This window comes from Lytechinus variegatus, chromosome 8, assembly GCF_018143015.1.
Source record: "Lytechinus variegatus isolate NC3 chromosome 8, Lvar_3.0, whole genome shotgun sequence".
Classification (NCBI taxonomy): Eukaryota; Metazoa; Echinodermata; class Echinoidea; order Temnopleuroida; family Toxopneustidae; genus Lytechinus; species Lytechinus variegatus.
Genome location: NC_054747.1, coordinates 15,876,698 through 15,902,168, shown reverse-complemented (window position 1 = coordinate 15,902,168; position 25,471 = coordinate 15,876,698). Strand labels below are relative to the sequence as shown.

Below are 25,471 nucleotides of genomic sequence, written 5' to 3'. Positions count from 1 at the left end.
CGATCACGGCGATGAAAAAAGAAGCGCGGGCCAGAAGTCAGCGATTTTGGATATGACCCGAATGACCCCTCAGTGCGACGTGAATATTCATGAGCTACCAATAGTCCGGGGTTAGCGAGTTTCGTGTGTAAAAAGCAAGCATTCCTTATCCGGGGTTAGTAAAAACAATTTGGCATGTGTAAAAAGGAAAATAAATAGTACGGGGTTAAGGATAGTACGGGGTTAGCGATAGTCCGGGGTTAAGAAAATCCTGTGTAAAAAGCCTAAAGGAGTATTAGACCAACTGGTTACGAGCAAAATGGTATTAGATGAACTGGTTGATAGTTTTACTTTCTCACTACTTTTCTCCTCATCTCTCCCTCTCTCTCTCCCATCTGTAACATTGTTATCAATCATCATCCTCATCATTCCATCCTCCCTGGTGACCATTTCAAATCCCAAACCCCCAATGCCAAGAAGACCAAGGGAGCATTTCACAAATACTTTTGTTGGTGATTTTCACTGATTTATCTGCTCTAAGCCAATCAGATGCAATGATTTCAGTAGCTTATAACACATGTCAGTACAAGCAATTGACCATAATCTTCATGAAATGCTCCCCTCATCTCGGTGATCCATGTGCTATCAACTCCTCTACTCATTCACTGCCAAGCTACATCCTTATTCCTGTCATCATCAAGCAAGACAAAATTCAAGTAAATTATCACAGCTGTCCCAAAATGTTTTTGGAAAATTGGCCGACTGAAAACATTTTGTTGTAATGAATCTGCAAAAGTTTAAAAACTCCAACTTAAAGATATTGTTTAACTTTGTGAGCAGCTGATTTAAAAAATATTTCAAACCAAGATGAAACATGTGTACAAGTGCATCATGTATTAGAACTAATAAACCCTGAAAACAACAACCATTATTGAGAATGAAAAGCTAAAATTACAAGGCAATCCCAATTTTGTAAATAGGTGTCTTATAGACGCCTAAATAGTACACATAAGTATATGGGATGAAATTAAGATGGTGTTTCCGGTCACTTTATATTTCAATTTTTGAAGCACTAAATAATTATTTCGAGTTCATTTTTGTAACGTTTCACAGACACAGGTGACAAGTGTGACCTTCTAGCTCAGATTTTTTTTTAAAGTCAAGCCAATGTTAACCAATCACTTTAAAAATCAATACCATACATTATTCAATACATATAGGCCCTATCAATGGGGATCATAAAAAGCTTTCTGCACGCAGATTAAGATTTTTAATCAGACGTGGATTACAGACGGGGCAGTAATTAGGCCTATCCCGGAACCATTTTGGCTAAACTTCTTTTTCCCATTTTTAGAATTTTTAAAGGGGGAACTGCATTATTCAAATTTTGAGTGATAATACTTTTGAGCAGGGGAATCAACCATCATTTTTTTAAATCCCTAATTCTGCCTCCAAAGAAACAATATATCATCTGCATTATTAATACAAGTGGTATTCACCAGGTCAGGTAGCAAAACATGGAGCAAAGAAACAGTGAAACGCAAATCCTCTGTTTTGGATGACAAATTTATCACCAGCGCTTGACCCTGTGTTGTGTAGGTCAAATGACATGCACACAGGTTAACAAGGGGAATTGGACAGAAGATACACTAGGGAATGCTCAACTGAGTCAGCTTTCCGCCTTGAAAGAAAGTGTAGTAAGGAAGATCATCGTTCAAATCATGAAGTGAGTTTAAATGTAAAAGAAAGTAATGAAATTGAATGAGAAACCTTTTAAAATCAAGGTTGATTACCGCAATATTATCATAGATCTAGATTTGGTACATTGAAATCAACTCATCTTTGTGAAATAATAAAATCTTAGCTGAAAACCAATAAGGTTGATTACCACAATATTATCATAGATCTAGATCTGGTACATTGAAATCAACTCATCTTTGTGAAATCACAAAATTTTTTGCTGAAAACCGATAATTCTGATAACTAACACAAATATTGCTTGGAAAAATACCTGGACATTTTACGCGATTCCATGCTAATTTTGCTGATTTATCAGCAATTACATATATGGTTTTCCAGAGGCAATTAGCACATAGTTTTTATTCATAATACGTACAAACACTTGGGTGGTCATTTCATTGGATTCTGTTCGAATTCATTTTCAGGTGGTTATCACAATCACAACTTGTATTTATCTTTAAATGTAAAACTCAACACATTTACGATCTGCAATGGAAAAGCTAAGATAACTTGAGGCTTTACATTATACAATTAATGCACATTTATGAGTGTGTTATGACGATGCAGCACACTCGAGGGTATTTACAATTATGCGAAAGCAAGAGGCGCTTGCGCCGAGTGCTTTTGCATAATATTGTGAATGCCCGAGAGTTGCTCGCATCGTCACTAACATCACAAATCTTAAAATGTGCATTAATTGTTTTATAAAACGGGTCGGCAAAATGAATTTTTCATGGAAATCTTGTTCAAATCCCTCCAACTTGTGTACGATCGCACAGACGAAGAGATCACAAGACTATCAATTATGACATCACAGGCGTATCTACTATGCGCGCCCAAGGAAGCGCATCAAAATCCTAGCCAGCCTCTTTTACTGAACGCGTATCAGTTTTTACGTGCTATTGGAACTAATGCTGCACAAAAATTGCATAGTGCTGCACAAAAAATGCAGTGCTGCACGAAAAATGCACGACTGGAAGGTTGCGCATAATTAAAGCATGAACACGTGACTTGAATACGCACTCACCATTGGCTACATCCTTGAACCCGTTTTATAATACACAATAAATCATAAAGACGATAAAGGATAGGCTATCTGAAGTCTGTGGCATAATAATAATAATAATATTGTACTTATATAGCGCATAATATTGGTGATCTCTATGCGCTTAACAAATGAATTATTCATTACATAAGAAATCAAGCGAATTATTAATATGGTTTTCACTAAATTAAAATATTATTCTACATTGAACTAAGTATTGTGCTACATTGTAATATACTTTTAAGTAGATTGTAACTATCGATAATAAGTTGAGTGGTACGATCGAATCCATATTTGCAATCGATTGTAAAAATGGCAGTCGCCGCTTCATATACATGTACACCTAAATTCTCCACACATTCAGTTTGGTCTTATCCCATATGGTCTAATCCTAGTCCACCTACTAACCATTGGATCTCTTTGCAAATCAATTTCAAGAATTACCATTTTGTCTAATTTCAGCTAAGGGTATACTCATTTTGTCTAATATCCACTCAGCCTATTACACAGTCATTAAATGCAATTTTTACCACTTAGAACAATTTTCCCACCATTAGGATTTAAATTTAGATCTAGTGCTCTCTCTCAGTATAAGTTATATTTTTACTTCAATTACATTTAGTCATATTTATGATATTATGAGCACCTACTTTACAGTAAGTGGATGTTAGAAGGACACTACCAATAGCAAAGATCATATGTTGAAATTTTCTGCCCATTCTTTAAAATAAACTGGTTATGAACCAAATAAACAGACGAAATAAGGCTATCTGGGCATTAGAAAAAATAGATGATAGACAGGGCCCGTCTTACAAAGAGTTGCGATTGATCTGATTAATCGCAACTCTTTGTAAGACGGGGCCCTGGGTATGAGACCAAGTAATGGTTGGACCAAACAGTAATGCAAATCAATGGTATACCAAGTGAATACAAACTATTTAAGTAAGCTCCTGTTTCAGAAAGACTTGTTATAATAACAAATGTACTGTCAGCCAATCAAATTAAAGCATTTCAGTAGCTTAAAACTGAAATTGCACATTTCTTATTATAACAGGTTTAATGAAACAGGCCTCTGATGATTGATATCCTTGTTTTGTGTGAAAGCTAGACCAAGGTGGGACAAAAATGTCATGTTTTACACCTGTACAGGGAACAGAGTGTTTCCATATTAACCCGGTGTAATCCACCTTCTTCCTCTCTTGCGAGTCATTCATGGTTTCGCTGGGAAAGAAATGACATTTGTGCCAAACTTATTTACACCTACATCATGTCTCAATTGATGATAGTTGCCATTCTATACATGTATGGCAATGTTTTTTAGCACATTGCTTACTTTTTGTTGGTAATGACAATTGTAGTAAGAATTCTTACTTTTCAAACTAAATAGGCCTACATCTCTTTCTATTTCAAGCAATTGTTTAATATCTTGTTTTCTTGTAATATCATATTACAATTTCCTTCTTTCATTATTTATAAAAAAAATCACAATATTACAATGCATGACAAATTATGTTTTTTACCCCCTTAAACTGGATTTGTGCATTGTTTGAATTGATTTAATTTGATTTATTTTTTACCATCAATATTCACATGTTTACAGGTTATGAAATAAATTGCATAACACTAACAATTACACATAGTGGCCTTGTTCTATGTATTTATATTCATAGTTTTTCATTCTTATATTCATTTTTTGAAAAAGACCCTATTGCCTGGTGGGTGTTTCATAAAGCTGTTCGTAAGTTACGATCGACTAGTCACCCTTTTTTATTGTGGTATACACCAAATGTTCATTGGTAAGGATTTAGCATGTAAAAGAGGTTCACCAGTCCTTCTTAAAGACACATACAAACAGATTTATGAATCCCCCCCCCCCCCCCCCCCCCCCGGCTGAAGTGCCAATTTCAACAAATGCACATTTTCCCCTGAATCACTCAGTCCATATTTTCAATTTATACATTAAAACCATTGGGTAATTATTTTATTGGATGTGTTCAAACTCATTTTAAGATTGCTACCTCAGTGGGAAGTCAGGTTTATGAAAATAAAAGAACACAGTAACATATGAAACCCTTCACTAACAGACAAGAGGGTATCCTGTGCCAAAAACTTGCACTTTTGAAAGATGATTGACTCGTAAAATTCTCCCTAAACCTAAGAAGGCTTGCTGACACATGGATCACATTTAGGGGCTAAAACAAGGTTGACTTTAAACAGCTTGAATGATTCATTCTTAGAATTGAGTATTCAAAACAAGGATAGAAAGCATTTGTCAAGTTCTGTTCGCTCTCCTAGTGGATCTAACTCTAGTCTTTTCATTACAGGGATAAGGGTTCAAATCCCAGACATACTAGGCGGTGCTGCACCATACCGAGTTTGCTCAATCTCGAGATTTTAGCCCGATTGGCCCTCTTCGCGATTAATCTCGAGATTCAAGAAACCCCGTCTCCGCCATCGCAAGAAGAGCGATTCCTGCTCGAGAGAGACATTGATGCATTATGGTCTGACGCCGTGAATAAATAAACCCGAGTGCGTCTGCACCGACGAATTAGCGCAATAATTCGTAAAATAGCGCGCTATTTTGCAAATAATCCCAAGTTGACTTGGGATTGCAATCTCAAGATTAATCCTACGAACTAGCGCTATAATTGTGTCTCCATTGCAAATAATCTCAAGATTGTTCAGATCGGGATAATTTGCCGGATCAGAAATAGCGCGCTAATTTGAGAACTTGGGATGGCGCAGACGTCCCTACTGTAGGCCCGTATTCTGAACTCGGGTTGAAATTAAACCCTGGTTTAAAGTTGTGGTTAAACTATGGAGAGCCAATTGGAGTTGACTTCCCTTACAGTACAGTACACATTCAATTCATTAACTCACTTTGCACCCATATTGTTGGTAATTGTCTGGAAATGATAACTGAAGTATTTTCCTTCATTATGAAAGCAAAATGAAACAAAATAGTAAACATAGGAAATATACAATATAAACAGAATTTTTGACTCTTCATAATTTTAGCACATAGTTAGACTGTGGTCTGAAGTTAAACCTGACTTAAGAATATGGGCCATAGTGTTCATTTCCTTGAGCAAGGGATTTATCCTAGCTGTGCTGCTCTCAACCCAGGTGAGGTAATTTATGGGGGCCAAGCAAAATATATTCCTCGAATTCTTCCACGCAGTAAAAGGCTGTCAGGATAAAAACTGGGTTAATGATAATGTCCTAGTCTTTTAGAGTTCATAGGGACGTTAAATCATACTGTTTGTGCTATATATGCAAGAACTGTGTATGATTATTATCCAAAGACATGCTAAATACTAATCTAAAAAACATTAGCTCAATCTGCCGCTTCCAGTGCTTAATGCATTTAAGGAATTAATCTTGCCAGGTACCTATTCACCTGACTTGGATTAAGTGCAAAACAATGTGGAGCAAATTCTTTAAAACACTTCAATTTTTAACCATGAAATTAAAACTTACAGAAAATCTATTTTAAAGTCAGACATACAACGTGTATAGCCTTTAAAGTGATTGGTTAACATTGGTTTGACTTTTAAAAAATCTGAGCTAGAAGGTCACACCTGTCACCTGTGTCTAGGTTATTTTACAAAAATGAAGCACAGAAAAAATTGCGTTCAAAAATAATTATTTAGTGCTTCAAAAATTGAAATATAACGTGACCGGAAACACCATCTTAATTTCATCCCATACAGTTATGTGTACTATTTAGGCGTCTATAAGACGCCTATTTACAAAATCAGGGTTTGCCTTGTAGTTTTAGCTTTTCATTCTCAATAATGGTTGTTTTCAGGGTTTATTAGTTCTAATGCACTGGTACACATGTTTCATCTTGGTTTGAGAATTTTTTAAATCGGCTGCTCACAAAGTTAAACAATACCTTTAAGACATATTTGCAGGAGATTTAGTCGTTCCAAGACAAGTCAGTGTTTTAAAAAAGTTTTGTGAAAAGGAGGATGAAATTTCCGCATCCTAATTTCACTACCTCTTGACATTTATGCTCATGCAGCCTCCTAAGGGAAAGGTATAGGAGACACATCCACAGGGCAATAAAATCTTTTGGAAGCTATACCCCTTTCATAAATTTGTAGATGCCGATCGGATGCGGCTCAGATGCAGCTTAGATGTGTCAATGACAGACCTGCTCTGAGTTACCATAATAAGCTACACTATTTGCACTTGTAAAAAATAATGCAAACTATTTGCAAAATTATGAATGTACATCAATCCGATTTGTCAATGAACCCATTTCATGTGATCAAAAAATATTCTTGATATCACAAACTGAATTCTTCAAATCAAGAAATAAAATTTGTAAAATGGTTTGCTGATTGTGCGTGGCCTTACACTGGCTAAACTGTCTAGAACCAGGACCCTATCTTAGAAAGAGTTGCTATTGATCTGATCAATCACAACTCAGTGTCATGCAAATGGTCAGTCAATGACGTCCATCACTTACTATTTCTTTTGTTTTTTATTGGTTGAATTATAAAAAAAAAAAAATTTACAGATATGACAATAAAGACCGACTTAACTGAACCTTATAGTAGTAAACAATGCTAATTCCACAAATTCAGAGAGGAATTAATCGTTTCACTTGACAATGAGGAGAAAATTAGAATATTTCATACAAAAGAAATAGTGAGTGGATGACGTCATCAGTCTCCTCATTTGTATACCCATGGACCAGGATGTGTATAACTGTTTTGTGAAATTAAGCGAAACTTTCAAATGTCATAACTTTCTCATTTTACGTCCGATTTTGATGACATTTTCAGTGTTATGCTTGTTGGATTTTTCTCTTTTTATTCAAATCAACTTTTTGTTGGAGTGGACTTGTCCTTCAAGATCATGAACGAAAACAGTGTGTCAACGATTAGCTTTAATACTTTTTTCCTAAATTGCACTTTGTAAGTCGAAAAGAAACATCTGTGACTTTATGTTTAAAGTAAACCATTTGTTGTGTGGTGATGAAGAACATTGTGATAATGTGACGAGTTGCATGCCCTAGGATTCGGGTGTAGACAATAGTCTTCCCATCTGTGGAACTTCCTGACTACATAGCATGTATGATATATATCACCTGGATTCTAGAAAAGATTTTTTATAAAAAGATAACTGTCATTTCCAGCATTGTTTTACATGACTCTCTCTTCCCTGTTTTCCTTCCCTTGTCATTCTCATCCTCCCTTTTCCCCACTCCTTCATCTTTTTCTTCCACATTTATCCTACCTCTCCCTGTTTTTTTTCCCTCCAAATGTCTCCTCCCTCTTTCTACCCCTTCTCTCAGCTTACTCTCCCCTCCTTCTTTCTCTTCCCTTCCTCTCCTCTATCTACTCTACCTCAAGCTCCCCATCTCTCCCTCTTTCTCTTTTCTCACTCCCCTCTTTCTACCCCTTCCCTCAGCTCACTCTCCCCCTCCCTCCCTCCCTCCCATCCCTCCCTCCTCGGCCCTCCTTCACTCCCTCGATCAGCTTGAACTTTCCCCTCTTTCTCCCCTCCGTACCCCCCCTCCCACCTCCCTCCATCACTCTCTACTCCTTCCCTCTATTCAGCCTCTCCCTCTCTCCCCTATTTTCCCCCTCCCTCTCCTCCCTCATCTATTCCTTCTTCTCCCTCCCTAGGCTCTACCTACCCCTCCTCCCCTCCTTCTATGCCTTCCTTACCAATCCCCGTTCCCCCTCCCCCCTCCTCGTCCTCATCAAACCAGACCTCCCTGTTCCAACTAATGCTAGTCACACCAACGAAACCGCCTCCAAACCGACCAATGAGATGCCATTGGAAATAACATCATAGCTTTGGTCAGTCAGGACCCCATCTTACAAAGAGTTGTGATTTATCAATTTCTCACATGATCACAATGTTCATCGCCACCATGCAACAAATGGATTATTTCAAACAAAAAAAGGTCCCAGATGTTTCTATTCGACTTACAAAGTGCAATAGCGCGCTATTTTGCAAATAATCCCAAGTTGGCTTGGGATTGCAATCTCGAGATTAATCCTACGAACTAGCGAGATAATTGCGTCTCCATTGCAAATAATCTCGAGATTGTTCAGATCGGAATACTTTACCGGATCAGAAATAGTGCGCTAATTTGAAAACTCGAGATGGTGCAGATGGCCCCAAAGTATTATAATTTATCCAATCAACCTCAAGTATATGGAAATCCAACAATGTTATAATTTTGTTATCAGCACATTTGCAAAATTTCATTTGTTTAGCAAAGAGATCTCGAAGCACACTGAATTTTCAAGAAAACTATAAATGCATGAACATACATCATATCTAGAAAATATTTTGAACAAACATGTGTCTTATATGTTTACGTTGCTGGCTTTCCATAGTTGTGGTTGATTGGATCAATCGTAACTCTTTGTAAGGCAGGGGCCCTGGAGTAGGTTTCGTTGGCATGACAAGGGGGTGGTGATATTACTTACGTTGTATACATTGTCTGCTCCCTCTGTTGACTGTCCAGCCTGGACAACATGTAGTTTGACCCGTCGTCGCCGATCTACAAACGTGAGGTCCTCTGAAATAATAAAAAATAAGAAAATATAGTCAAAATAAATTCAATATCATATATTGTTACTAAATATTTGCAAAAATGGAAAAAAAAATGCTCAAATAATCTCTTATCAATATTACAATATTGTGCACATGTGTCCAATTATGCATGAAATATATTTGCTCTAAAAGACTTGAAATTTTTCTGTTTGTTCCCATAATCAAAAGTGAAATCGATATCTTTGGGTCAATGCTGCAAAAATATTTTGACAAAATCAGAATGAAAAGCATTTTGAGTTTGCTATTCTGTACACAGGTATGTAGGCTGTAATTCTGCTTTTCTTTCTACAGAATGCATTGTTTGCGAAATGATTTAATCTTCTTGTCTTTTCAACCTGCATCACCTTGTTTATGTGCCCATTTTTTTTCATTTTACTCTCCCCCTTCTCTTCACCCCCTCAAATCTCACCTCTCCCCTCTCCCCCTCTCTTCTCCCCCCTCTCCTATCTTTCCCTCGGTTTATTTCCAATTTCGGCTAACGCTAATTCGTCCAATTGTCAACTCGTCTAATAACCAGTTGGTCCAATAGCCATTTAGTATATACCATTTGGTCTAATTGGACTTATGTTAATTGTGGAAAATGAATGGAATCGAAATGGATATTAGACCAAATGATTATAAGGCGAAATGGTCATAGACCAAATGGTGATTAGACAAAGTGATGATTGGATTAAATGGTTATTGGACCAAATGGCTGCTAAACGAAACGTTGCACGGAATGGCATTAAACTAAATGAAAGTATACCATGTGGTGAGTGGGCAAGTTTGCAGTAGACGGATAGGCAATTTACCCTTCCCTCTCTCTCTCTCTCTCCTTTCTTTGCTTTCCCGTATCAAATGATGGATGTATCATTTCCACCAAGTCAGTTCATGAACTTGATCAGAAAGTTGGGATCTCAATTAGGCCTATAATGAATAGACCATATCGAACCAGGGTAGAGTCTCACAAAGCTGCTTGCAAAGTTAGAAACGGCTTTACGAATGACTGGAACACATTCTTAGGTGTCAAGTCAGCTCCCTAGAGCACAAAAAAGGGTTACCAGTAGTTTGTAGAGTCATTCATAACTTATAAATGGCTTTGTGAAAGGGACCCCTGATAGGCTAACAAGAAGAAAAGCTTTTAGATGTAATTTGATGTTGACAGGTTAAGGCTATTCAAATTCCTCTGATATGAAGTTGGGGTAATGATTATCCCATTTAATAATAATAATAATTAGACTTATCTCGTGCCAAATCCACTCTGTAGAGTGCTCAAGGTACTTTTTAGGAAATTATAACAGAAATTAAGAAGAATTGAAGAGAAATGTTTTGAGGTAATGTTTGAAAGTTTCAGAATTATACCTTCAAATAGTAAAGATGAACCTCCGGTTGAGCCGCTTTAACCCACTGGAGACTGATTATGTAACACACATTTCCATTTTTCCAGACCCTTACATGCACATTCTCCAGATGGTTAAATGGTGTCTTTAAATGGGACAGAAATCCTTAAAACCAGTCAAATTGTATAAACACAGAAACAGATAAAATAAGTATGAGAAAAGTGAAATAAATGACAGGATTTTTGACCGAGTATTTGAATGTTAAGATCACTATGGGCATCCCCCTATTGGCAATACACAGTAAAAAAAAAAAATTATACAACGCTGTTTACTATATGAACCTTACAGTAATTGATTAAACAATTTAAACAAGTGCTTAAATCTTAAGCAACAAAGTTTAATTTTCAATATCTAATCTACACTAAATAAACATGATTGTTCAAACTGTTAAACAAATACTGTAAGGTTCATCTAGTAAACAGTGTTGTATAAAATCTTAAACAGCGTTTTTACTGTGTAGGACCAAGATGTGTGAAGTATCAACGACTTCCCCATTATTTTCATACATATTTTACTTAGAATTGTCTTTTCTATCAAGTCTATCAATAGAGTAGGCTTTCTATTTATGGAAAAATGAGAGATGGAATTTTCATAAAATATCTCATGGATTACTTAGTAGTAGTATCATAGTATTAGTATCATTATAATAACCCAAAACATAATTTTTTATAGGCTTTATTGCCCAATATAGGGAATCTCAAGTTGTTAATGACAGTAACATGACATATCTTGGTCACATTGCCTTTCAGAGGATCTCCACAAAATTACCAACCTCAACATTTTAATTCGCATAATTTTTCGCTTGTTCAAATTCTTGCAAACATTCACTAATCCATTTCTTTATACTGGTTTCAAAAGTTTTCTTCTCCTTTTAAAAGCATTGGTTGCCAGAGCCGCAGATGGAACCGCAGATCTTGCTTCCCACTTGAGTCTCAACAGAAAGACTAATTTTAGCAGGGGAGTGATATTCAGATGTGTGGATTGACGCTTGGGGAAAGTGAACTTGTTTTAAATATCTAAAGCTATGTCGAGAATTAACATCTAGCGAAGAAACACATGCCACGATTAGCGTCAACTCCACGTTCGCCAAGGAGATTGTCTTAACAGATCTACCGTAGGAGATTGATTTAAAGGGAATCGCATGTCTGATAAGAATGGTGCCATGGCAGTAAAATACTCCCCATGGAGTGGATGTGGTGCAGATGAACATTGTTTGGATAGAGTCTTTCTTATTAGAGCTACCACAGGAGATTTATTTAAATGGAGCTGAATGCTTCATGCGATGATGCTCCTACATTAAAATACTCCCCACAGAGTGAAGGTGAGTTGCCTGCAGGATACTTATTTAAAGGAAGCTGTATGCTTAATAAAATGATGCTATAGCAGTACAATACTCCCCAGGGAGTGGAAGTGATGATGAACATAAAAGCTGTTCTTATTGATTCGCTTCATGGAACTGATTTAAAGGGAAACTGTGTGCCTATATGAATAATGTACTAGCAGTACAATACTCCCCCGGGAGTGGAGATGGTGACAAGCATTATTTTTTTAATGGCAAGTGTGATGCTGTTCCAACAGTGCAATTCTCCCCAGGGAGTGGAACTCCTGCATATCATTGCATATCTCTAATAATACACAAAATTATGATGGAATATACATGTAGACGTAATGCAGAAACCACTGTAATGCAATGGGAACTTCAACCAGATGTGACCAAACCATTAAGGAAATGCCTTCAGTTTAGATCACTGGTCCTTAAATTGCCCATGAATAATTGAATTATTTCAGATGATTCCTGTTGAAGCATCAGGAAAGAGCAGAGAAGGTTTAAAATCACAGTGTGACACTTCGCCATGGTAACAGGCCAACAGCTGAACAAAATTTAACCCCAAAAAATATAACTATACAGTAGGCCTACAACATACCTGAATTATTCCAGGCACCATCCATTCTCCAACTTTCTTGACCCCCATATCAACCCCTCAACTTATCTTTCTGTATCACTATTCCTCGCTCTATCTACATGCAACTACCCCCCCCCCCTCTCTCTCCATCTCTCTCCCTCCCTCTCATCAAAAATCAGAGTACCATGTTTCCTTAATGACAACACATGTCACATTAAACACTCCACCCAATGTTATTTATAACATGATCAAAGAGAATTCACATGAACACCCTACATTCCAGATTTTGTTCATACATGTACAACCTCTGAAACCTTATGTACCCCATCAATTTTTTTTTCCTTTGATTCTGCCTTTGGTGGAAAGGGTCAGCGTTTTTGGACCAAAGGGGCCTATAGATTTGATTAGCCAAATGTTGCCATTTGGCATTACAACACCTAGGCTATAATGGATTGCATAAAATGAATTAACAAAGCTGATTGGTTCGTGGAAAGTGTTTTGGCAAGAGGCACATACAACAATGAATTTGATTGGCTATTGTTCTTTGGCATAACACAAAGGTAATAATGGATTGCAAATATGAAGAAACGATGTTGATTAGTTCCTGTTCAGTGTCTTTGACAAGAGGCGAATACAACAACGAATTTGACTGAGTCTTGTGTTTGCATTTCAAAGCCCAACAAAAGGAGTTTTCACACTGCAACAAAGACCACATTCAAGAACACAGTAAATGTATAGAAAATGCCCATCAAATGACAATGAACAGCTGGAGGTCTTTGTCAAAACTTGGTGAACCAGAAGAGCAGTTTCGTCCTAAGTTTCTGAGCTGACAAAAAATGGAACATATATATGAATGAAACTGATGTTTTGATTCTTTGATTTTTGACAAAGACTTCTTGGTTGCTCTTTGTCATTATGGGTACTTGTCAATACATTTTCTATGTCCTTGAAAGCGTTCTGCATTACCGTGCGAAAACTCCTTCACATCACTTGACTTCTTAATCTGGATGTGAACTTTTAGCATGAATTAAACGATCAGAGACAACTTCACACCCCCTGTGTAAATTCAAGTTCACGAGAGAAGAGGAAGGCCAACTATGGTATCTGTGCCGTGATGGTAACTACCAATGTAAAAGGGCTCGTCGGCAAATCATAATCAAGGTTTCCATGGTAACGGACCCCTAGAGATGAATCTTTAGAATGAATAATAAGGTTTAGAGACCACTTCACACCATTGTGTGAATACAAGTAAGAGAAAAGAGGAACGCCAACTATGGTATCTGTGCCATGATGGGAACTACAAATATAAAAGGGCTCATCAACCAATCATGATGAACTTCTCGCCTAAACTAAGGGTTAGTAGAGACCACTTCACACCTCTGTGTGAATTCTAGCGAGAGAGGGCAGAGGATGTCTAATAGACGATGGAATAGATGCCATGTGTACAATCAGTAGGATATCCTTCACTTATAAACTCTTGTGTCTCCATGCCAGTCATTAAACCATGCTGATGAACTCACACCCAGTTTACAAGCATAACAATGCTCTTTGGTATTAAGAGAAATTCTGTAATTTGAAAAGTGTATTAATGGTGACATGTTAGGGTTAGGTAAAAACTGTTTCTCTGTAAATAGCCAAAATAGTAAATTGGTCTTCAAAAACAAAAATTATCAAAATAGCTTATCTGAAAGAACAATTCTTCTTCATACAGTGAAAATTTGAAGTCATGAAGTTGAATAAAAGAAAAGGCCTACAAGAGCTTCTTGGACATACTTTGTCGGACTGCTTGGAAGTTTTACTGAGTTTACACAGTATGCACATCTCATGCTTGAGTGAACCCCAAACTTCAAACCTTGTTTTCTCTTTATTTTTTAAGCTCTTGCTTAATTTCCTCTGCATTCAAACAAGTACTTGTAATGGTTATTGTTGGTCAATTTTAACATATTATATATCATTATATCATGATAGATGTCCCCCTTTAAATTCACCTGTACGAAGGAGACAATTTTAGAAAGATTTTGACATTTCGCTTTTTTTGAGGCAGTGTTTGTCAATCATATGAATTCATCAAGGAAGTCCTTCCTTCCTCTGTTGATCTTAAAGGAAACATTAATATTTGGATTCCTCCTACTCAGGGCAAAAACCATAATGTTATTGTTATCATTTTTGTTTTCTTCTCTAAACAAACATTTCCCTGCTGATCCTGTTGTTGATTCTGTGATAAAGGAATAGTACTTTCTTTCCTCATGTCGCTGTCAAGATATGACAATTTGTCCATCAAATTTGTGTGGAATGGTAAAAAGTTGAAACGGATATATAGTAGAAAGGAGAATGAAGGAAAATGAAGACCCTTGGAGTAACTCCATACATTCCCCCAGCATTCTGCTTCAATTGTATCTTCACATCGGAGTATAACCACCGTCCCCATTTTTTACAATAGCAATAATAATAATGATTATAATAAAAATCATAATCATAATAGTGATAATAATGATAAAATAACAATACATATAATCAATTCATATAAATAAATAGATAAATAAAAACAAGAAATAAAATTCATTGATGACTGAACAAACTAACAAACAAATGAATGAGTGAGCGAGTGAGTGAGTTGATAAATTCCGGAATTAACAGTATTTGCCGCATTGTCACCTCACATATGTTAGACACTGCAGATTCCCATTGTTTTTCCAGAACAAATTTTCAAAATTAACACAACACAAGTTTAATAAGACAAGGTTGAAAATAACTCTGCACAAAAAAAGGCAAAAGAGAGGAACTATATTTCTTAACTCAACTACACTCTAAAAATGGTTTATCCAATATTGGGTAAAATGGGAACATGCATGTTGGTTGGGTAAAAAGATACCAAATATGTTGTAAATTTTACGCAATGTTACGTTGAAATAGCCCATTATGGAGTAAAAAAAACCCGGCAAACATGCATGTTCCCTTTTTACTCAATATTGGGTAGAATTTTACTCAGTGTTTTTAGAGTGTAAGGTTTCCAATCAATCGTAACTCTATGGAAATCCATCAGTGACATAGTTTTTTCTACAGGAAATGTGCGAAATGTCCTTTGTAAACAAAGGAGAACACACCAAACTGTCAAGAAATCAATGAATTTATGGATATACATGTACATTCATAATCTAGAAAGAAAATTGAGCAAACATGCATTTTATATGTTGACATTGCTGGCTTTCCATAGTTGCGATTGATTGGATCAATTGTAAGTCTTTGAAGACTGGCCCCAGGTGTCCAGGTGTCCGAGTAATCCTTGAAATATAGTAATTGAATGAGTAATCTAGATAACAGTTCCCAAGGGGATTTTGTTCTGTTCCAAATGACTCATTTGTTTGGAAGCGATGAAAATATTACACTATGCCAAAATGGCAACAAACATAATGCACACCTGTTGATGCAGACATGTATGAATAGCTGGTTTCGTCAATCCCTCCTTATAATATGCATCAGATAAGCATGTAAAAAACACACAAGGTATTTTTTTTTTCAGTAAACATAATTACAAGGAAATTTGGTTTCCACATTCAAATCACAAAATACTTCTAATAAACATTTGTAAGAACAAAATATCTATAATAATTTTTGTAACAACAAATATATCTGAAAGAAGTAGTGGTATTTCCAATAGTGACTTTCATAATAATTTCATTCAAAGTTATGTCACTATGTTTGCAAAACCCTCCCCTGGAATTTTCTTTTTTTTTAATATGATAATAGCCAGTCGTCATCATTGACATCATTATCATTAAAATCCTTTTTCAAAAACCTCTACATGTTTAAAACAGCTTAATTTACCCAAACCTCTATTTCTTTAGAGGTCTTAATGTTTATTTTTCCTACTACTAATCCTTATACTTGAAAAAGTATCAAGGATCGAGATTTGGCAGTAAATAAAAATCAAAAGATGGCCAAGTAGAACAGATTACTCCTCGCAAATTCCCTTCAGCTGGGGTTGTTTACGAATGAGAAAATAACAATCATGACATTTCTTCAGTTGCATTACTTTCATTAAACCAATGTGCAAAAAGATTCATTTTTACCTTATCATTTACGGTAGTATATGGGTTAACCTGTTCGGCTTCTGAAATACATATATTCTCTTGGGAGGAAATGGAGGTCTGCTTCGCTGACTATAACTTCCTTCATATCTTCAGTCATCCTAATATAAAGTGTATTATCCACTTTTATCTCACGTGAACTTAAAACAAATTTAGGCTATGTTGTAGCTCTCTCTACCTATATCTTTTATTAATGAGGTTTTGTTCTTGCTTAAGCCTTATTTTTTAGGGGTAGACTAACCATTTTGCTGTCATGAACTGAATAATCTTTTTTTCTATTTATTAAGTCTGAATCAATTGAAATTGAATTGTTACCAACGTAGCATGGTCTTATCAATAAATCATCGAGCGGGAAACTGTAATGTAAGTTAATGGCTAAAAATCAAAAGATAATTGGCATAAATTTAAGATATTTATTGTTTTCCCTTTATATTTGTTTGTCACCAATATCTTGTTTGACTATATGCGATGGCTTTTACTGAATAACCAATGCAATGAGGATCAAACACCCCATGAAAGTTGCACAAACCCTTTCAAAATAAATAAATTGGTCACCTGAATGGTTGTAGACGGGCAAATAAGTTTATTATCACTTTTGTCTCAAGACATTCATCCACACTGTGCCGCACTCAACCCAGGTGAGGAAAATGGGTACCTGGTAGGAATTTTATTCCTTCAAACGCTACATAGGTAACAAGGCTCAGCTGAATCCAGGGTTATTATATGCTACACATAATGTTAGAGACTTCTAATCATGTCATTGTTATGCACAATATAAGCATGTTTGATTATCATTATCTAAGCCGACTTCAAGGTATGATTTTATAATTCTATAATTTGCCTTTAAAGGGGAAGTTCATCCTGACGAAAACTTTGTTGTAAAAATAGCAGAAAAAATAATACAAATATTTGTGGAGGTTTGGGGAAAATCCATTAAAGATTAAGAAAGTCATTAGAATTTCAAGTTTTTTTATTTGTGACATCATAAACAAGCAGCTGCCCCATGTTTTATGTAATATTAATTTCATATTTTGATGGTTCGTTCTAACTTATTTTTTATTTTCTTTTGAGGAGAGGGTGTGAAATAATATAGATAGATATTCTAACTATAAAACTCTTTTCAATTTCATGAGAAAATGACATTTCACTGATATTTTGTACCATACGATAAGTAAGAAAGCTGCTCACATATGACGTCACAAATGAAATAATCAAAATTCTAATAACTTTTTTTATTATTTAATGGATTTTCTTCAAACCTTTGCCAATATCTTTTTATTATTTTTTACAATAAACTTTTTGTCAGGTTGAGCTTCCCCTTTAACTTGGGTCGTACATCATCAGTCATGGTTGAATTTTGACGGGATACCCCAGCCCCCTTGCCAAGGGAGTCTAGGATGACATTCATACACCCCCCTGCAGTCGCACAGGAAACACATGCCAGCATCTTATCAAGACTTTACCCCCATTTTCAAAGGGGATCGATCGTCTTCCATCCACAGTATGAGCATATACAAATACCATGCTGCTCTGAATGTGTTTGATCACATTAGCGCATATGATAACTTTAAGTAACTATGCTATTTTCGCAAACACTAACACCACCAATTTAACACCGGTGTGAAATAACTGGTGTGGTCCTCTATGTACACCGGTTAACACCACAGTTTTTGCTATGTGATGTTTGCTTATAACAATGATGTTTAAATTCAAATTCATAACTTAATCCAAAGACAGGTACCTATCAGAATAATGGTATAATATCAAAATTCACTTCTCATTTCTTTTTTAGACGAAGGTAGTATGGCATTGATGTATGTATGTGGTATCTTTGGATAGAGTAGGTTCTACTTCATATATCAGAAAACAATGCTATTCTATGAACAGTATTTTTTTTCAAGAATTGTACAAGGTTACAGGACATCATCATGACTGCTCATTCCTGCATGCTCCATAAAATTTTGAAAAAAGGTGTTGAGTTTGAAAAAAGGCTTGCATAATTCTCTATACATTTAACCTGCTATTCTGTACGACAGCATGGAAACACCAAAGTAAAGAATTTGGAGGAATATTCTGTGAACCTTTTTTTTTCTTGGGAAGATGTCTGGAACAGGAAGCCGTAGGTCGTCAGATAGGAGCGTTCTAACCCCCTCCCTGTCACATCGCATCAGACTAGGGCCTCATTGATAGATACGCTATTTTATGTAAATGTAAACATGCCTTAAGGGGATATATCAAAAAAGAATGTTGCAAAAATTTTAAAATACATGGAGAAAACTTTATCAAAAACTGAACAATCGAACATCATTTTTTACACAGTAAAATGTTAATTTTCATTATATACAATGCTGTTTACTATATGAAGTTTACAATAGCTGTTTAAACAGTTTTAGTTTAATTTCTAATATTTAATTCCCAATACATTAAGCATGATTGCTTAAGCTGTTAAAAAACTTCTGTTATGGTTCACATAGTTAACAGAGTTGCATAAAGTTTAAACAATTTTACTCTGTGAATTATAACCATCTATGTTTATGATTATCTGCAATGATTATCGGATGCACACATTATTAAAGTCTTGTAGACGTAAGGTTGTGCCAATTTTAAACAACTTTTTATTTGTCTAAATACCCTTTTCATAAACCCATCCTCCAATTAGCCGCCTAAGAGTAATGCGGATAATTCAATAAAAATTGCATTCACAAACTCCGAAAATAATCCGCACTATTTTTATGACCGCCCGTCCTGATAATCCTAAACTCCTGTCATATTTCATCAAAAGTTCACAGCGCATTAAAAAACATGCCCCTCTCCAGCATCATCTTCCCTCAAACAATAGATTTTTGGTTTGTTTAAATTATCATTTGTTTACCCCCTACTTTTTCTATAATATCGTTCAGTGAGAGTTTATGATGGTTTTGTCATTGGAGGAAGATTATGCTTACTTTTTTTCATTACAAGAATTTGGAGGTTTAAAAAAAAAACTCTTTGAAATTGAGCAGCCCCCCCCCCCTCATCTTACCTTTTCTTCCTTTGCAAACTTGTTTAAAAAAAATATTCCAAACTGAAGCTTTAAACATTTTCTGATTATTATGTCACTGTAAAATAATTGTTCACTAACTTGAACAACAGACAGGTATTGAAGCAGATGTACATTACATGACTCTTTGAGTAATCTTGACTCATATTCGCAGCCCCCATCAATTATCACATGTTGAACTCCAATGACACCTTCTGTCTGACATTCTACACATTTGTTACTTTTCTTATGTAACATTCTATGCTCAAGAAGCTAAAGTGCATGTTAATCAGTGCTATGGAAGTTGTTAATTCCTTGGAAAATTAACTTATCAATTCTCTCATTTCTTTCTCTCTCTCTCTCCCTTTTATTGTTCTTTTCCCTTCTTCTCACTTTGCCTCTTCTTTATTTTGACCTTTAGAGTCTTTCCATTATTTCTACCTCTGCATTTTGTAAGAACCACATGTGGCAAAGTCAAGGTTAATAACTTTCTCCCAGTCTTAATCATATTCAAATATCAATTCATTTGCTCATAAAAATCCATGAAATATAGAATACAGGGCCTATATACAAAGAGTCATGTCTTAATAGCAATAAATTACATATATCTGATTTATTAAAGTATGAGAGTGACAGCAAGAAAGAAACAAGTATTCACTGACTCTATAACATAATATATAGATTTTATAATAAAAATAAAATTACTAAACTACAATGTAAAGGGGGTATGTCGATATTTAAAACATAATGGCTTGATTTTGACTTCAAAATTTTTAATGAAACTGGTTGTTTAAAATCTACAGTTAAGATGTTAGGTTTGAGCCTTGGGAAGAGTGTTTTGATTAGTTTTAATTGCCATTATCGAGATGAATAACACTCAAAATAACATATTATTTGAAAAAAATATATAATTAAGATGTTACATTCTATTACTTTTTAAACTTGGTTCCTGTGACACAAAGGTTAGCGATTGATTGTACGCTTGATTTCTATGATTGATTGTGCACTGAAGTCAATGGAATCAATCGTAGAAAAAATGTTCTATGATCATTGCTAAGCTTTGTGTTACGAGCCCCAGATGTGAACATCACAAGTACATGCTATAGGTCGTCTCTCGATGAGGACCACAGCGCTCGCTGAGGTCAAAGAGGGTTAAATGATGCTATAGAATTGATCAATTTATTTATTTGTACAAATGGACCCCATAGCATTCTAGGCAATGGGGATGAATGTTTTGAGGAAGCTGAAGTTTGAGATGAAGCCATGACTTTAGAAGCTTGCAACTTTGGAACTGCCTGAGCAAACAGCATTTCTAACATTAATGATAAATTCTGCCAAATTGTGGGCCAGAGGTTTGATTCATCATAAATAATAATATGTCCATTTATATAGTGCACTTATTATATGCATGTACTCAACTGCGCTTTAATACTTGATATATCATTTCTCTGACTGTAGCTGAGCCGCCATATTAATAGACACTATTATTCAAGGAATAAATCCTACCAGGTACCCATTCACCTCACATGGGTCGAGTGCAGCACAATGTGGATAAATTTCTTGCCAAAGGAATTTAGGCCATGGCTGGGATTTGAACCCACGACCCTCTGTTTCAAAGTCAGAAGACTAATCCACTGGGGCCAATTATAGCAGTCCAATTTGCAACTGTGGTCCACAAGAAATACCCTTCTCATGAAAATTTGGGAGATAATAGGGAAGCTACACCCCCCCCCCCCCCAAATTCATCGCCAAATGATACACCAGTTGAGCACCCCAGCAATATCATGAGGAAATTTGCTATAAAACGTGCAAACAGGTCTCAAATTGGTTTGACGCTGACCCACCAGGAAATGATCCGGCCAACCTAAAGAGGAGACAGAATTTGGAGCTGAAAACTGAGTCCTTGGACTGCGTTCAGAAGAATTCATAAGTATCCATTAAATAGGTAAGTCTGTACAATGAAACCAAGCTTCCAGAACAAGCCACAGAACAATTTCTTTATGAATTGAAACTTCTGTATACTGAAAAGAAAGCAAACTCAATTTCAATCATTTTTACATCAAATACATTTATGCAGTGTCTGCCAAATGTGTGCCAATATCGAAATCGAACCAGTAGGGACCTGGTTGTTTCAATATTGGTTCAGCTTTCTTTATTGGTTTCCATAATTTTAGCAAAGGGACATTGTTATGTTGTCACAAAAACAGCGATTGTTGTGAGAAAGACAGCTGGGTCGGAAAGGAAAGGAAGTGACTTTCAGTGGCTTTTGAAGCACTTCAGCAAACACCTGAGTTGTTACTAAAGGGTATTAGCCAAGTGTACTTTGAAAAGTGATACATTGGTGTATGAAGTTACGTTGTCAAATGAGGTCTATACAAGTCTTTAAAGAAAGGAAAAATTCCACGGAACGGAATGATGTTTTTCAAATAAAATTTAATTAAGGTTTTTTTTTACTTGGGGAACTGGTCACCAGGTTTTACATAATGAATTTGTAGTAAAAATGTTCCTTGATCCTTTTTTATACAACATTGTTTACTAAATTAAATGTAGTTATTTAACAGTTACTCTATACAAGTTTTTAGAATCTTAAAAGTTTGATTCTAATATTCAATCATCAATAAATTAAGCATGGTTATTCAAATTTCCAAACACTTATTCAAACTGTTGAGTAACCACTGTAAGCAGTTTTATACTCAAGCTTTAAAAATCATTTACTTTGTATTGCAACAGTTCCATGATCTGGCTTTTCATCTGATATTGGATTCTATTTCATTTATGATAATGAAGTGATAATCTAGTATACATATATCTGTTGCTATGTCAAAAAAGCCTGAGCAATCATCACGTCATCCCAAACAGGTTTTAGTCACTGGTAATCATAAAATTCAAGAAATAATAGAGCAATTACTGCAAGTTCAACATAGTACTATTTCAAAAAGTTTCTATGAACCTGAAAATTTGTCTGAGTCTTGTCTCACATAGCACCAAGAAAGCTACTGTAAAGTTCAAGTAGTAAACAGTATAGGAAAAACAAGCATTATTAAACAACACTATACTGTGTGTTGCATTGCCCTGACATTTTCATTGGCTATTGGATACTATTTCATTAGACAATGAACTGATATGTTGCTATGTCAAGCAAAGCTTGAGCAAGCAACGGGACAACTCAAACAGGATTTAGTCAAAGTTGAGAGTTTGTCTAAGGCTTGCCAGGCATAACATTAACAGCAACAACAAGAGAGGTATGTAAATTTTACTTTCAAATATTACAATACATTCACCTAACAACTTGATATGTACTTCCTCACTCCACATACATGAAGAACAATCATTACAATTCAAATAGGCCTATATTCCTTTAACTGCTAATTCTAAAAAAATTATACAGCCAATGCAGACAGAAATAAATAAGAGTAGCATATTACATACATTTTACCGAGTTCCTGTATAATCCCATTATGAAATGGATTAATTACATCAAGGAGCAGCTGCTTGCAATCCTAATCTCTTTGGATTAGCCATATTAAGCCATCAACCTAAAAGCCTAATTCCTTCACCTTAAGAGTGATTTCAAGACATTTTTTTTTACTAGGCCGTGTGCAAAGAGTTATTTTCACTGACTGCCCTTGAGACAAACTTCACCTACTTGGAGGGCAGCTTTTGAAGTCTCCCTTGACTTGACTTCATGTCAGTCAATATTAATATTTTTGTATTCTTGTTCCTGTTGCCATGGAAAACAAAGCTTTTCACATTGCCTCATATTGTATTATTTTCCTACACCTCTTTCCTTTCTGTTTTTCAGTCCACTATTTTTTTCTTGTTTCACGTATAATAAAAATGTTACTAGTGCTATATTGTATAAACTCATTGGTCTGTATTCTGACGTCAGGTTTATCTTAAACCACGGTCTAACTCTGTGCTTAAAATATGGGGAGCCAAAAATTCAATAATCCTGATTATATTATGTATTTCTTAATTCTTATGTTTACTATTTTGTTTCCTTTTGCTTTCACGATGAAGAAGATACTTCAAAATACTTTAGTTATCATTCCCAGACAATTATGAACAATTTGGGTGTCATTTGAGTTATTAAATTGGATGGGTACTGTTAGGGATTTGTGCCCCCATTGGCTCTCCATAGTTAAACCACAACTTTAAACCATGGTTTCATCCAAACCTGAGTTTTACCCTGACTTTAACCTAGCTGCCAATAAGGCACTAAAAGCATTTCGAGGAATAGTTCTGGCAAGGTACCCATTTACCTCACCTGGGTCAAGTGTGGCAAATGAGACCAACACACCATTATGGCTACATAACCTATATGATTTACAATCAATTTTGGTCCAATTACCATTTTGGTCCAAATATCACTGGTCTAATTTTGCCTACCCATTATTTACCACTTGGTCAAATCAAAATTTGGTTCATAAACTCCTTTCTAATTAACGGGTGTTAGACAAAATGGATACAGCCTAAATGAGAAATAGAAAAAAACTGGAAATGGGCTACATGGCAGGCCAAAATGTTAACCATAAAATGATGGTGTAGGCCTCTAAACTCGAATCAGACCATGTTGGATCAGACCATATGGAACAGGGGAAAAATACATGGGGGCTCGGGGCGATTTTGCCCCCGAAATGCCCTAAAGAGCCCTGGAAAACTAAAATGGAGCCCCTGAAATTCATATAGGGTCCAATGTAAACTTTAACACAAATTAGGATATTTGGGCTAGTGAGCTCAAAAATAGCCCCGGAAAATAAATTATTAATTTTTTCCCTGATATGGAGTTTAGACAAAACATTTGTAGATCAAGTAGCAATTTACCTCTCTCCAACTCGTTTTTCATACAAGGCCCTAATCCAATGTAAATTAAAGCCATGTGAACACCTCCAAAACAACATGACAATTGGGATGAAAGCTATTAGAATGCCTGGGTAACGCTCAGTTACATGAGTCACTGCAAGCATGTCAGTAGTGTGAACAGACAGGTAGACCTACCTAAACTATGTCATGTTCACACTGCAATATGCTGGAGTCACTCGAACACTGGCCAATTATCTTTACAGGAAACACAAGAGAAGTGTTCAAACGTCACCAGTTTGGTTTTAGGCTAGAGAGGTGATCTTGCACGAGAGGGCTAGAGAGGTGGTCTTGCACAAGAGGGCAGGAGAGATGGTCTTGCACGATTTCATAAGAACTTTTCTTTCCTCTCTTTCCTTTATTTTTCTAACTGATATAGATTCAACAAAGAAATTATTCTGTTTTGGGAGAAAAAAAAGCAAATTTACAAGGCAACAATAGTCAAAACTGACTAGTTTACCTACTCAAAATAACAACAACAACAGCTAACACCAGATATTTATTTAAGTAACACCACTCAGAGTCAGTGTTAAAACATCATTTAATTCCAAACCAAACTGGTGTGATTTCAACATTTCTCTGGTGTTATCTACACTGAAAGTGTTACCCTTTTAAAGCAACAAATTAATAAATCATTTGAAGAAGCGGTGAAATCAGATGAAGCAAATAAAAATCAACCAAGATTTAAGTCTACTTACTTAAATCTACCGAAAAAAATAAAATACATACAAAAAGAAGATTTCAAAACAATAAATGAATAATGCTGAAACTACTCTACCATGCAGCTTATGTCATAGAAACCTAATTTCACTGTTAAATTGACAGATAGAGTGAGATAGTCAGAATGTTCCCAACAGAAAGATTTAACAGTT

At 35.6% G+C, this 25,471-nt stretch overlaps 1 protein-coding gene across 1 annotated transcript in view; it reads right to left on the bottom strand.

The window, feature by feature from the left end:
* LOC121419513 overlaps positions 1-25,471 on the bottom strand; it is a 331,043-nt gene that overhangs the window by 301,520 nt on the left and 4,052 nt on the right. The window contains exon 2 of the mRNA XM_041613966.1: positions 9,223-9,314. Within this exon, the coding sequence (XP_041469900.1) occupies positions 9,223-9,314 (92 nt within the window). The remainder of the gene's footprint in view (positions 1-9,222; positions 9,315-25,471) is intronic.